Source organism: Ictalurus punctatus, chromosome 15 (genome assembly GCF_001660625.3).
Source record: "Ictalurus punctatus breed USDA103 chromosome 15, Coco_2.0, whole genome shotgun sequence".
Lineage (NCBI taxonomy): Eukaryota > Metazoa > Chordata > Actinopteri > Siluriformes > Ictaluridae > Ictalurus > Ictalurus punctatus.
In genome coordinates, this window is record NC_030430.2 from 7,395,384 (window position 1) to 7,410,980 (window position 15,597).

Below are 15,597 nucleotides of genomic sequence, written 5' to 3' on the forward strand. Positions count from 1 at the left end.
AAACAAATAATTTCCAGCTCCACATGTGGAATTAAAATCCACAAAACAACCAGCTGACACTTTCACATTCTCCGTCTTATTCTCTTATTGCAAATGAACGTGCGTGCGTGCGTTTCTTCCTCGTGAGCATCTCGTCTCCTGCAGGCCTGATGTGTGTGATGGCAGTAAACAGCAGCCATGAGAATGTGAGAGGCAGGAAGTGGAGGCGCTTCATAAGGACACACGCTGTAATGAGATGTGAGCTGTAGCACACACACACACACACACACACACACACACACGCTTCCATTTTCTCTCTATTTGCCTCATGTTATTTATCTATATCATTATTTCTTTCGGTCTCTCTACCTTTCTAACTCTATTTCTATCCCTCCTTCCCTCTCTCGTTCCCTTTCCATCTACCCCCCCCCCCCCTCCCCTTTATGCCGCTATCTTTATTCGGAATAAAGCAAAGTATTTCTTTCAGTACCTCTGTCCCTTTTATCCTCTGTCCGTCTTTTTCTCTTTCCTTCAGCCAAGACGTTGGTCTCTGTCTTTCGCTCCTGTTCTTTATTCGTTCTTTATATCCTTTTCTAGCTCTCTTGCTGTGTATCTCTCTCTCTCTCTTTATACCTCTCTTCCTCTTCTCATACACCAGCATTCTCATGACAGATTATGTTTTTTTTAATCTCCTTTTTATATCAATCTTGCTCTCTCTTTATTAAGTCCTGCTCTCTCATTGTTTCTTTTATCTCTGTGTTTCGGTCCTTTTCTCTCTCTATCTCTCCTTCCATTTCTCTTGGTCTTCTTGCTGTTTTTATTTAGTTTTTCCATACCTTTCTCCATCTCTCTCCCTCTCTCTTCTCATTCACCAGCATCCTCATAAAGGATTGTCTTTTTTCCCTCTCTTAGCTTTTATGTTTGTTAAACCTTTTTATCTCTCTCTTTATTCTCTCTCTAACCCCCCTTCTCTTTCATATCGTTCTTCCTTATGCTTTTATTTCTACCTATTTCTCTCTCTCCTTTGTCTCTGTTTTTCTCCCCTTTTATCTATCGATCCATACCTTTCTTTCATGTCTCTCTTCTTGTTGCTTTTATTTTATTGCCTATATTTCTATCTTTCTCCGTCTCTCTGTATCTCTCATTTCATGTATCTCTATCTGTCTTTCTCGTTGTCTTTGTCTCTAATCTTATGTCTCTGTCTCTCTCTCTCTCCCTCGGTCTCGGAGTGACTCGTGTATGAATCCAATCGCTCAATAAAGCCGTCTGCCAGGGAAACATATTGACTGCCAACATAGATGGATACTCACACACCCTCGCACTCACCCACCCTCGCGCACACACACCCTCGCGCACACACACTTGCTCACCCTCGTTTACACACATACTCGTTTGCTCACGCACACCTTCACCAAACCCGACTTGTGTTGCATTCACTGGCGCCGCTCTGTTTCTGTCCACATACCCAATTTCAGTGAGTTTGAAACCTAACCTCACCCTCAACACCACACACACACACACACACAGAGAGACAGACACACAGAGAGACAGACACACACGCGCAAAAGCCTCTTCATTATTTATTCCTCATGCTGAAGCCACATGAATAAAATATGAGGATTCATGCTCGTTTTAACTCTTCTCCTCTCCCCATTGGTCTCCCGTCTCTCTTCTTATCCCTGCTCTCTATCGTCTCCTCCATCTTTCCCGTCTCACCCCCCCCCCCCCCCCCCCCCCACATCTCCTTCTCTTCTCTACTTTCGAGTCCATCTTTCTTGTCTCCTCCTCTTCTGCCACCTATTTCCTTTTTGTTTCCTCACCTGTCTTTTCACCTTAATCTGTTCATCTTTCGTCTCCTATTTTCTCTCCTCTTCCCTCATCGCCTCTTGTTACTAGCTGAGCTACACACTTGAGTCAGAGATCAAATTTACACCATTACTGGATTTGCATTATGTTGTTACCAATGGCAACAGGATGTAAATGCAAAGTCACTTGATTTGATCTCTTTCCTCCAAAGTATTCATTATTCACAACAAATCAGACCACAATTTCTGCACAAATGCACTGTAACCAATCAGACCACAGTTTCTGCCACAATCTACTGTGACCAATAGGACCACAGTTCCCGCCCCAATCCACTGTGACCAATAGGACCACAGTTTCTGCCACAATCTACTGTGACCAATAGGACCACAGTTCCCGCCCCAATCCACTGTGACCAATAGGACCACAGTTCCTGCCCCAATCCACTGTGACCAATCAGACCACAGTTCCCGCCCCAATCCACTGTGACCAATCAGACCACAGTTCCCGCCCCAATCCACTGTGACCAATAGGACCACAGTTCCCGCCCCAATCCACTGTGACCAATAGGACCACAGTTCCCGCCCCAATCCACTGTGACCAATAGGTCCACAGTTCCCGCCCCAATCCACTGTGCCCAATAGGACCACAGTTCCTGTCCCAATCCACTGTGACCAATAGGACCACAGTTCCTGTCCCAATCCACTGTGACCAATCAGACCACAGTTCCTGCCCCAATGTACTGTGACCAATAGGACCACAGTTCCCGCCCCAATCCACTGTGACCAATAGGACCACAGTTCCTGTCCCAATCCACTGTGACCAATCAGACCACAGTTATTGCCCCAATCTACTGTGACCAATAGGATCACAGTTTCTGCCCCAATCCACTGTGACCAATAGGATCACAGTTTCTGCCCCAATCCACTGTGACCAATAGGACCACAGTTCCCACCCCAATCCACTGTGACCAATAGGATCACAGTTTCCGCCCCAATCCACTGTGACCAATAGGATCACAGTTTCCGCCCCAATCCACTGTGACCAATAGGATCACAGTTTCTGCCCCAATCTACAGTGACCAATAGGACCACAGTTCCCACCCCAATCCACTGTGACCAATAGGATCACAGTTTCCACCCCAATCCACTGTGACCAATAGGATCACAGTTTCCGCCCCAATCCACTGTGACCAATAGGATCACAGTTTCTGCCCCAATCTACAGTGACCAATAGGACCACAGTTCCCACCCCAATCCACTGTGACCAATAGGACCACAGTTCCCGTCCCAATCCACTGTGACCAATAGGACCACAGTTCCTGTCCCAATCCACTGTGACCAATCAGACCACAGTTCCTGCCCCAATCCACTGTGACCAACAGGACCACATTTTCTGCTCCAATCCACTGTAACCAATAGGACCACAGTTCCTGCCCCAATCTACTGTGACCAAAAGGACCAAAGTTCCCAACCCAATCCACTGTAACCAATAGGACCACAGTTTCTGCCCCAATCTACTGTGACCAATAGGACCACAGTTCCCACCCCAATCCACTGTGACCAATAGGACCAAAGTTCCCGCCCCAATCCACTGTAACCAATAGGACCACAGTTCCTGCTCATCAACTGCAATATAACCAATCAGATCACAGTTCCTATCCCCAATGGAAGTTAACCAATCAGAATACTGTTCCCACCCACCAACACAATTTAACCAATTTGGGGCGGCTGTAGCTCAGGTGGTGGAGCGGATTGTCCATTAATCGTAGAATTGGTGGTTCAATCCCTGACCCACCTGCCTCCATATGTCGAAGTGTCTGTGGGCAAGACACTGAACCCCAAGTTGCTTCTGAGAGTATGGGTGAATGAGAAACAGTGTAAGGTACTTTGTAGAACCGCTAAGGTTAAAAGGCTCTATATAATGCAGACCATTCATTTACCATTTGCCAATAAGCCGAGAGTTTTGGTCTATAAATGTCACTGTTAACCAATCAGACCACAACGGTACATAACCAACCAAACAACAGTTCCCACACCAGTGCAATGTAACCAACAGAACTGTAGGGTTGTAAAATCAAGACAAGGCCAAGATGAGGACTAGAGCTAAGATCGAGCCAAGACCAAGTTTTAGGGGAGTTTTAGGGGGGTTGAGGCTGAAAACCATCAAATCCTTTTCTAGGCCAAGCCTTTACTTCAATTTCATTAATGCCAGACCTCATTTGTTAATTCTCTGGAGAACTACAAAAGAATAGATTGGCCTATACAATTGGGTTACCAGTAGAGGACAGCACAAACATTATTTAAAAAAAAAACAACAACTCTCAATCAAGACCAACACCATATTTCACGAGACCAATGCCCATGAAATCTGAAAGTCCAATTTGATACAGAAAACATCTCAACAAACAGTTCTGCACTCACGTCTCCATACTTGAACAGTTAGTAAGACTTCAAGTTAAAAACAATAATGAGTTCAGAAATAACTCTGATGCTCATATTCACAAGTTGCTCATAAGCTCGTACGTTCCTGGTTGCACTTTTCGACTACATGTTATACAGTTACAGAAGGGAAATGATTTACAATCGCACTATCCGGTGTCACCCAGATGAGGATGGGTAAGTATCAAAGTCAAAGCTGCAAACACTAACCACAGCTCTTACTTGAGCACGTACTTACAAATTTCAACCGAGAGACCACAGTCGCATCCTGCATTATATAGCAAAACGCATGGAGCCATCAGAGACCTTTGCAGTTAAAAAAACGTGTGTACAACTAGGACACAAATTGCAGCAGTGCAATTTAAAATGGCAGTGACGTGAATTCTACATGGTGATGTCTCGGAGTACAAGGTGTGTAATTTGAGACAGATCCTCTGATATGGTGTGTGTGTGTTGTTTTATGAGGACTGACGGCCTGAAACTTATGTTTTTTTTTTCTTATCGTTCCTCTGGGAGACTGTTTTGCACAGTGATGCAGTGCCTAGTGTTTTTACCGGAGGGATTTTTCACCCCAGTAACTCTGAGACTAACTGTGTATATACACACACACACACACACACACACACACACACACACACACACACATCTAACTGCACATCACAGCAGCCATCAAGAAAGACAGTCAGTGTGTTTGAAAGCGGGTCTCCTTCACGAAGGCGCCCTAACAAGGACACTAAGTGTGTCTTTACATTCCATTACAGTGACACTAATTAGTATAGGAGGTACAATGTGTGTGTGTGGGTTGACGAATATGAATATAATAATTAAGATCGTATATATGATTTCCAAGAAAATGGAACGGAATTGATTTTATAGGAAACAGCAGGAGGTGGGAGATTTTGTGTCACTCTTGTTCTTCATGTTCAGAGAAACTGTGCTGGATTTTCTGTAAATGCAGTGATTAAAGCTATGAGTACTAACCCTGCCACTCACGTATCACGCCTCTTTTATCCAGGTGGATTTCAAAGAACTTGTTCATAAAAGGTACACGGGAAAGATGAAAATCGGAAAGCAAAACTTTTCTAAATCTAGCAGCAATGTTTAGTTTGGTCTGTCGGAAATCATTTAAACGCAACAGTTAGGGTTATAAATGAGACCTATTGTCTTGCAGAAACAGCAGTATTCTTATGTAAGCTGGACAGGACGTAACTTACGCTGATTTTCGTAGCGTCCTTTGACATCTCGTCTTGAGGCGCCACCTACAGGATAAAACACATAAATACAACGCATGAGGTACATTAGAGAACAGTGTGAAATATTCAGCACAACACCTTACTGGATTTGCATTCAGTCCTTTACCTCTTGGTTCAAAGTGCTTCACATTCTTGGGGGGGAAGGAAAAGGTCAAATCAAAGGTCGATCTGATGACATTTGTCAAATTTGTAATTGGTGCTGAATGCTGATTTGCCAAAAGTCAGAAGCGTTCTTTATTTATAAGCCTCCTTGTGCGTTCTGTAAAACTTAGTAACGTTCCGATTCGTACGCAAGTTAAATGGTACACTACGGTTTAGAAGTGACTACTCTGCGTTATCACGCATTCATAAGCATCAAGGACTCTAAGACAGTTATACTGCTTTCTGAATACGTGCTACGTACGCTATATAACACGTATTATGGGACAGTATGAATACAAGATTCACAGGAAATGTTAACTAATTAGTAAGTTTTGGATTTGGATGGAGGTTTAGAAGTGACTATATGATCCTAACACGTGTTCATAAGAAAGGAGTGTTGTAAGGACAGTTATTGCTTTCTGAATATGTGCTATTTATGCTATACAACAAGCATTTATAATGCATTTATGAATACAGGATTCACAGGACGTATTAACTAATTAGTAGGTTTCGGATTTGTATGGAAGTGAAATGGTACATTACGTCTTAGAAGTGACTACGGTGTTATTCATAAGAATAAATCGTTCTAAGGATGGTTCTAATAATTTATTAATATATGAATATATTTAAGAATGTACTAGCACAGCTGTTGTTTTGTCTCACTGAGGCTGTGAGGCTGAGACATACCGCATGCAGAGAGTATAAAGGTGGGGAGCAGAGCAGCAGTCGGTTTGTGGTGTGTGCGTGTGTGTGTATGTGGACACGGAAAGCCTGTAGCCGGCTGCACCCTCCTCAGTGGCCCAGGATGAATAATGTATGTTGGTGCAGAGGTTAGCATTAGTTTCTTTACCTCCCTCCCTCCAATTAGAAAGCATTCGCAGCACTGCAGTGGGGAGCCGCACAAACTTTTCCTCTCTGTTCCTGAACCCTTCACCCCCCAGAAAATTATTCCTCAGCACCTCTCAATCTTTCTTGCTTTTCCTCTCCGGTGACTGCTCTCTCTACCTCTTTTTGCACTTCTTTCTCTCTCTCCCTCACTCGCACAGACCTCCTCCTTCTCCCTCCTCCGTCTGTAAGTGCCTGGGGAACCTGATGCTATTTCTACCTCAGTGATTAATGTGGAGATAGCGTTTCCTGCACACTTCTCCATAGCACATCCACATCCGTTCCCTTTTCTAGTCTCGTTCCTTTGCTCTTCATTGTGTACCTACTGTCTGGTTAATGTTGTACCTTATTGAACTGTTAGCTCTGATGTCAAAGTGGATTAGTCTTAGAAATTCCTGCGAATTCTGAGTAAGGGTCGAGATCAGGTCGGGGGCCATGAAAGGAGCAGTGAGGTTGATTGAACAGTGTGCGCATTTTGTACGTTGCTGTATGTTATTCCTTCCTTTTGTACGTTCTCATATCTTACAAAATGGCGGCCGTTTCAAAATTTGGCCGAAACACTTCAGCCTTTAGTGGTCCTAAAGGCTGAAGTAGCCTTTAGATGCTATGACGATGAATCTTTGTATATTTACCCCATGCAGAACCTTACTTCTGTCAACCTGTTTCAAGCTATACATTTCATGAGACATTTAGCTTCACGTCATCTTACATTACAGAAATACAAAAAAACGTAGCCAATCTATAATATTTTTTACGTCAAATATGTACAGGAATCGTCAAGGTGACTCACAGCAGCTCGTAATCATCATGACGTAGACTATTTTAGGTAGACTTAATGAATTAGTGCTTTCGAATATGAAATATGTTTTCATCATTATTTCTTTTAACCGAGAAAAATGTACTATAATCATTGATATGATGAAATTTTCTGTCAGGGGATGTTTATTTAACGTTTATTCTTGGAAGCAGTCTCCATTGTCAGTGCTCTGGAATGTGCTGTTATAGGAAAATAACTTCATCACGCCCTGTGGTGTTCTATCGCATGTCAGGTACAGCCGATGCTGCTTATATACTGTATGCTGCAAAGAAATTGTGAGTTTGATGTGAATGATGAGTAAGCATCACGGTGGATGAGTGGACTTGGACAACAACAAAAACACACCACGGAGAGGCTTGAAATAAGCTGAGACACATTTGATTGAATGATGGGATGATGAAATGTGGGCTCATGATTAATCTAAACAGCTGAAAGTTTCTACTGACAGACCAGAACTAGATGTGAAACAGTGACTCATTACAGGACGGACCACATGGGATTAGCATTAGCATCGCTCACCTGGTTGGTGGTCCACGTCTCCTTGTCTGTCCACTCTTTGTGGTTCCTGATGTACCACCACTGGATCTCCAGAGAATAAGAAGTCGAGCCTGATCCCCGAAACGAACAGGCCATCTCCACGTCCTGCCCGCTGTGCGCCGTCATGTCATGAGGGATCTCTGTGAAGAGCGCTGCCGAGAGACAGACGGAGACAGAACGGCTTTAAAAGGCCATTATTTTACATTTACAGCATTTTAAAAGGAGAGAGGAAGCAAGAAAGGCCACTTAAGCACTACTAGAGAAGCTTTTCGGGGTTAAATCTGGTTATTTAAGCATTATGTGCAGTATTTTAAAAGCATAGTCATAAAAAAATAGAGAGAGAGTGAGAGAATTAAAGTAGGAACGATTCACAAATTACGTTAGCCGCAAGCAGCTAACGTAAGTCAGTTTCGATTTCCTTATGGTTGTGATGTCACTACCCTGAACAAATTTATAGCTTCCAGTCACACTGTAGTAGCAGGAAAACTTTGGGAAAACTATTTTTGCCTAAAGTTTATTATTATTAACGCTCCTGAGACTTTCAGTCCAAGCTCAACAGCGTATTCAGCACATTTCAGGCCAGAATGAATTCCCTCTCATCATGTTTGGCAAAAATAGTTTGTTTCCGTTTTTGGAGTTGTCTCCACCTCCCTTGTCCTGTCACTGGTTTCTTCCCTGATTGGATTCATCCGTTGTGTCGCTGTGTATTAACTATTGATTTGCTTGCATATTTATGCCTTAACATTTCTTGTGTCATTAATTCCGAGCTTTGTTTTCCAACGTTTCTGGGTTTAAGCCGTGTTTATTTACGATTACGGATATTCCTATGTTGACGCCGTCTCCCTGTATTTAGATCCCTGCTATGGATTCGCACGTCACGTCACAATTTCTCCCTACGCCATCACAGACGAGACACGAGTGCTCTGGGTTACTGCTCAGAAGGTCCAGGGTTCAAGACATTGTCAATCTGCCCACTGTTTGGCCCTAAACCGAATACGCTCCGGGAGCTCCCGGCTTCCTAACAAGCCTTGATGTGCGATGACAAATAAAGATTTTCTTCTTCTTCTGATCCAGTTTTTTTTCCCCTAATCCAAAAAAATTTTTTAGAGAAAATGATCTCCAAACATGGAAATGAAAGGGGCAGTTGCTATTCAGTGTGGAAATGAGCGACACCCAAGGCTCCTTATCGGACAGCACACACACTCCTGGCAGCCAGCAGGCAGCCCTGTGCACTTCAAAGCAAGCGATTCAGCTCTGCATGGATCACTCACACCTCACTTTCAGACCCTCTACATGAGAGCGCCGGTGTCTAATGCCCTGAACCAAGCTGGAGGAGGTGTGAATTGAGAAATGTGGAGCGCTGATACCAAAAAAGCAACACAATACGTAGGGAAAAAAAAAGTGCCTTGAAAGAGGAAATGGTTGACGTTATGTAGTATTCGTTATGCTGAATTCTCGACTCCGATTGGTTATACATTCATTCTCTATAACAGCAGCTCTGACTGTAGTGCAGCTGCAAGTCATCGTCAATCGTTGTAGTAAAGCACTCGTTCTAATATGTGATCGTTTCTATGGTAACAGCTTCCAGACAGACCTGCACAGTGGACGCTCGACATAAGCAGATTTCAAAATGTGTAATTGTTAAAAAGGTCAAGAATTCTGTAAGGAGATGTTTATTTAATGTTTGTGAAAGGTCTCCAGTGTCAGCACTTTGGATCAATCTGAGGTAGAGCTTCAAAACAGAGGAGTTTTCGGGGGTTTTTTTTTTTTTTTTTTTTTAGTCGGATTAACATCACGAGAGATTGAGGAAAAAAGAGATGCTGGTGAGGGAACAACTGGTTAATAGCTGCTGTAACATAACAGAACAGGAAGTAACTTGTTTCAGGGACACTTCACAACATTAAATGTAAATAGAAAAGTACAATAAAAAAGTACAAGTTTCATTCAAAACAAACAAACAAAAAAAACTATTTTGGGATTAAATGGGAAAGGAAAAAATGCGGCTACATAACTTTAGCGCCATAAAACCATTAAACCAGTATTATTTAAAATTCATTAGCTATGATAGATAATAAGCTTAACAGATGCAAACTGCAGGAAAATGGTGGCTAGATTTGAGCTTGCAGGGTCTTAGTTAGCTAATCTACTTCAAACGGTTAATAATGCTTTCCCAACATTAGCTAAGTTACTAGCTAGCAAGCAAACGTATGTTTACAGTCAAACAGCCAGATTCTGATGAGGGAAAGCTGAAGGAAAGATTTCTGCTTAGGATCCTGAGAAGGCTACGACGAATATTGCTCAGCATTAGCGGCTATAACTGTTCTTTTCAGTTCTTTAGTACGAAATCCACTTAAAATTGCTTTCAAATTTCTATTAACTTGAGATAAAGGAAAGCCAGTATGGAAAAAGACATTGTCTAAAATCTGCACGAGTATTTAACTAAACTCTTGAGCGTATTCCGACAGGCTAATCCTGGATTTGCTAGCATGTAGTGTCAAACGAGCTCCATGCAGAATGACGATATCAATCTAGCTGATCCAACCCACATGGCTATTAATTCTGCCCCAATCCTCTTAACTGCTCCCCACAGAATGCTGTTAATTTCCGTCAGAATCCCATTGGAAGACTGGCGACTGCCTCGGGGTGTTAAGGAGAATTCCGGCTGCTCCCTGAGAAAGCTTTAGATATTCAAACGTCCACTTCAGAGCTACTGGCTAATACTGAGTCCCCTAATGTCTCCGCAAGTCTCCTGGGAATAAGATCATCATCAGGAGTTCACAGAGTCACAGCTATTAACGTATTAAGCCACGCCCCCTTCCCTCCATCTCACATTAGCAATTAGGGGTTTAATGATTCGGAACAACGCATTGATTTAAAAACGCAATGACGGAAATTAATCGAGGCAACGATCATAAATTGATTATTAGCTATTATAGCTGCTTATAAATTGGACTTATTTAATGTATACTGTCATATTTATAAGCAGATATGCAAATAATTCAATAGGCTAGCAAGCTGAATTGACCGTAACTCTGATACTATTAAAATAATATTTCTCTACGTCATTATTATTCCTGAATTAATAGTAGGCGTACTCCAGATTCTGAACAAAGTTTGTGAACGGCCGTATTGTATCATAGCACATTCAGTCGTATCATCAAATATCCAATCACTGCCTTGTTAATCGAAATAATACCAGATCGCATTGTATTATATCGTAGCAGATTCATTGTGTATCATCATATATTGAACCAATAAGTGAATAATCGTGTGGAAGCTGAGGTTTTATTTGTAATGTTTTGGCCTGTGTTCTCAGTTGAAAGATGTGCTATTAAACGTGAATATAAATCAATCAGGGTATGTTGGTCTTTTGCTACCATTAGGCAAGTATACGGTATATTTAACATCAGCTTGACGCGCCACAAGTTTCCAGCCGAAAATGCTGAAAATTGGAAAGAAAAGAGAAAACTGGCAACAATTTTGACCGAATAATAAAAATAAAAAAAGATTAAACAGGCCTACGAAAACAACTAGAAAAACAACGGCAAACAAACAGGCAAAGGAAACATGGCACAAGGCTAGAAAAACTTTAAAAGTTCTCAGGATAACGACAACAAAGCTCAACAACTAAGGCAACAAAAGGCAGAACTTAGAAATGTTAACTAATCAATGGGAACACAAAACAGGTGTGTACAAAGACAGGAAGTGAGCCAGACAATAAAAGTAGAAATTCAAAATGCGACTGAGGTTGCCCGCTTGTGGTCTGGAGAAGAACTGTCCATGGTGGACACGAAAACTGTACCATGTTTTCGACTGAAAACAAGACCTAGTTTTGGATTCATTACTGTAGCTAGACTTTAGTTAGAAGAAAACTCGAAAACTAACGATAAACAAATGACCGCAGTATGTGTTCGTTACGTGTTTTCGTCAAAAGGTTCATATTAAAACTACATCCAATCCAACATCCTTCATCTGGTTCAAAGAGTATCTAAAATAATACGTCCCATTTGACTCTGAAAAAGAAGGCCAGTATCGACGGGGTCCGATTTACGCGTCGTCACTGAAAGGCTGTCACCACTTCAGCCGAATCATCTTTAGAAAGGCATTCGTATTCAAAACGGCTGTAAAACCGATTACAAGAAAGGTAGTCTTGCTTATAGTATGTGACAGAGTACAAAAGCTCTGTGGCAGATGGCCATTTTAGAAAGGCCACATGTCACACTGAGTTTAAACAAGCCTCAGTCTGTAGGGCTGCTGGGAGAACTGCAGGGACATCCATTATAAATAAAGGAGCCAGCTATCTTTAAAAAGTACGTTGCAGTGTCTAAAATAGGGTGTCTTCACTGCAGTCACTTTTTTTCCTCCCCATAGATCACATCCGAAACAATAAATTCGCCTATAATCAGCATTGATTTATCTGTGAAACTGAACAAGCATCCTGTACTTACAACCGAAAAAAAATAATAAAAGCCAAATTCCAGATGGTGCTCCTGAAAATCATTTCAATACTTCAGACTCATTATTAGCCTTCAATTGCTGTACAGCTTTGTCCATTGTTAATTCATGGCTGGCAGAAGCAATACTCTGAATCCATTCACTGTTCTGCTTACGTTAATAGCTTTAAAAAGAAAAGAAAAAAAAATCAGGAAACTCGCTGTATGGAGGAGAATAATACACAACCACAGTAGGGTACGGTCTATGCCTGTTCGGGGCGGCGCTGAAGTAAATTGATTGGATCCCATTATGTTTTTCCTTTTCAAAAAGTACAAAACAGATAGTATTACATAAACCAGAGAGAGAGAGAGAGAGAGAGAGAGAGAGAGAGAGAGAGAGAAAAGAAGCCTGTATGACTCTCAGGTTGTGGAGGTGTTGAAGTTTAAACCCAGATGGTTTCTTTCAGGTTGCTTCCTGTTTTACTTCCTAGTTTCCCCACACTCATTTCCTGATCACTGCTCTACCCTGACCACGCCCCCTAATCAAAGTTGCGCCCTATCCAAGTAAAGGTCATAACTTGTAATTACCCTCAACTTGGAATTTCTACTCAGGAACTCGGAACACTCTCCTCAAGTGACGTCAAATCAAAATGGCTGCTCACAGCATCAACAGTAAGAACAGCAGCAATTTTGAAAAATTTCAAATGAGTCATACTGTAGGTACAACATAAAGACATATTCGCTTGTTAGAGCTAGAACACTGACTATACAGCTCACTGTTTTGAGTTTTAAAAGTGACAAAATAATTATGTAATTCCGAGCTCCGACTTTCCAATTTCGAGGTACATCAAATGCAGCATTTGCAACAAGTGTGAAGTGGACATTTTCCCATCTTAGAGTAGAATAATTCCATGTAAAGATGGCTTTCCAACTTGGAATTCCCACTCGGAAAGTCCTTTAAGTTTGCCTCTGGGAAAGATTTTGCTTTGCACCGGGGCAGTGGTTGCTCAGGGGTTAAAGGCTTTGGGTTACTGATCAGAAGGTCAGGAGTTCAAGCCTCAGCACTGCCAAGCTTCCAATGTTGGGCCCTTGGGCAAGGCCCTAAACCCTCAACTGCCTGGTTGTATAAATGAGATAAATTTAAGTCACTCTGGATAAGAGCGTCTGCCAAATGCCATAAATGTCAATGTAAGTTCATCTAGGTCAAATTTAACCAATTTGCAAATCTTGGAAGTGTGAGCCGGTGGGCTAGCATTTAATATGTAAGGAATAAGAAACTTTGAGATGTGCAGCTATAGGAAAAAAATAACACTGGGCTGGTGTGACACAGGAAGTGGAGCAGTCCTGAGTTTGATTCTCAGCTATAGATCAAGCCTGTGGGTTCTTTCAGGGCGTTAATAACTAAATAAACCCTGCACTTATGTGCACCCGCCTCAAGCTTCGACATGTTACATCAGCTGTAATTTCTCGCTACACACACCACATCATATCCTCTTATTTCCGTAATTGGGAGCTCAAAGGACGCAGCACCTGCATAGAAAAGGGTTCCGTCTGCTCCGGCATGACTCGTTAACTTCATAAAGAGGTTGCTCATTAGCTGATCAGGTCAATCAGGTGTGCGAAAGGTGGGAGGAACAGAAACCGGTCCGGTGTCCAATCGTTTATAGAGCTTGAAAGTAGCCAAAAGAGATGCGAGAGTGGACTTTGACAAGCGGCATGATTCAAAGCAGGAAGCGGCCTGTATTCCTATCAAAGCCTGCACACTCAGAAGCGGCTTCTCTTCAACAATGAGCACCAGAAAGACCGGAGACTGTAATTATTGTAGCGCTATCGTAATTGGAGGCCTCAAATGACTTTGTAAGTGATATGAGAAAGGCTACGGAGACATCATTATTTCCCAGAGATATGATCAGACAATCTGCTTTTTTCAGCGAAAGAACAACCAGTTGATCAAATCAGCGAGCTGTGGGATCACAATGGCCAGAGAGAGAGAGAGAGAGAGAGAGAGAGAGAGAGAGAGAGAGAGAGAGAGACCAAGACAGAAGCATCTCATCCTGTCTCTTTGAGTCGTGATTTGTTGATTTATCAAGCTCAAAAGGAGACATGGTGCTCGATACAGAGCGAGAGCTCCAGCGTTGAAACATGATTGGCGGACTGTCTCACAGCTCTAAAGCAAGGGCGAGTGTTGAGTACGAGTGTGCGAACAATCCCTAAGCAAAGGATCACCCTGGGCTGGGCAAACAGAGCATATGTCTGAGAGGTGCCCTTCAGTTTGAACTCAATCGAGCCTTCAAGAAAGGCCAGGAGCAAACGTGTGTGTGTGTGAGAGAGAGAGAGAGAGAGCGCGAGAGCGAGATCGGGGGAGAAAATGGACCAATTGACAACTCAAACAAAAGGAGGACTGAAGTAGAGCGATTTTCGAAGGTCTGTCTACACGCCTGTCTTCCCTCTCGCTGACAAGCCCTCTCACTCGAGCCTCGACTCAACTCGACAGTCCATATTTATTATTGAAGGAGTAAGATCCAGGATCAGGAGCTTTACCTGTCTACATTCATCTTTCCACATATTTGACTAAATGTGTTCATTAAGATGCTAACGGTGACACTGATCTCAAGCTAGCGCTGAGAGAGAAATTCGCTGAAGCCCTGTGTTCACACTAGCAAGCGACAAAGAGACAGCTGGGGGTTCATTTTCTGCCGTGATTTCGGCGACAGCGTGAGAGAGTCGAGTCGAGTCGAGACTTTCTCGCTTGTATGCAACGCTGTAAAGTGACAAATCCAAATGACTGGCTCGAACGATTCCTCAGACCGACTGCGTGGTCTGACTTTTCTTCAGTTCCACGCGCAGTTCCCGTTTACTGTTTGACGTGTGAAACTGGTCGAGAGTCTCCTAACCGGGGTTTCATCTTGTCCTGGCTGACAGGGACACAGGAAAAGTTTTGCATTGCTGGAATTTTTACGCAGCACACATGGGTGTGTGCTCTATGACAGCACACCGAAATTAGCTACAATAATTATACAATAGTTACATAATAGTGTGTTCACAACGTGGAAACACGTCTGTCCACGGTCTCACAGACCTTCCGTCACATTCAATATAACTATATTAAGTAACAGTTAAAAAGTCTTGTGTTGTTCTGTAAGAAATTCAAATTTGCAGTTGTCAACAAAGTCTCAAAAAATATTTTTGACTATTTGGCATTTGTTTGTTTAGCCTATTTATTTATACTACAATTATTTTCAGGAATCCCGAAAGTCTTGGTTGCTCTAGCACACCCCGCACCCCTTCTTCCAGCGGTCCTTGCAGTC

General features: G+C 42.5%; 1 protein-coding gene across 1 annotated transcript in view; it reads right to left on the minus strand.

Moving 5' to 3' along the window:
- Positions 1 to 15,597, minus strand: part of LOC108276224 (V-set and transmembrane domain-containing protein 2-like protein) — a 41,192-nt gene that overhangs the window by 2,417 nt on the left and 23,178 nt on the right. The window contains exons 3-4 of the mRNA XM_053686518.1: positions 7,839 to 8,008; positions 5,438 to 5,482 (exon numbers count right to left, since the gene is read on the minus strand). Coding sequence (XP_053542493.1) covers positions 5,438 to 5,482; positions 7,839 to 8,008 — 215 coding nt within the window. The remainder of the gene's footprint in view (positions 1 to 5,437; positions 5,483 to 7,838; positions 8,009 to 15,597) is intronic.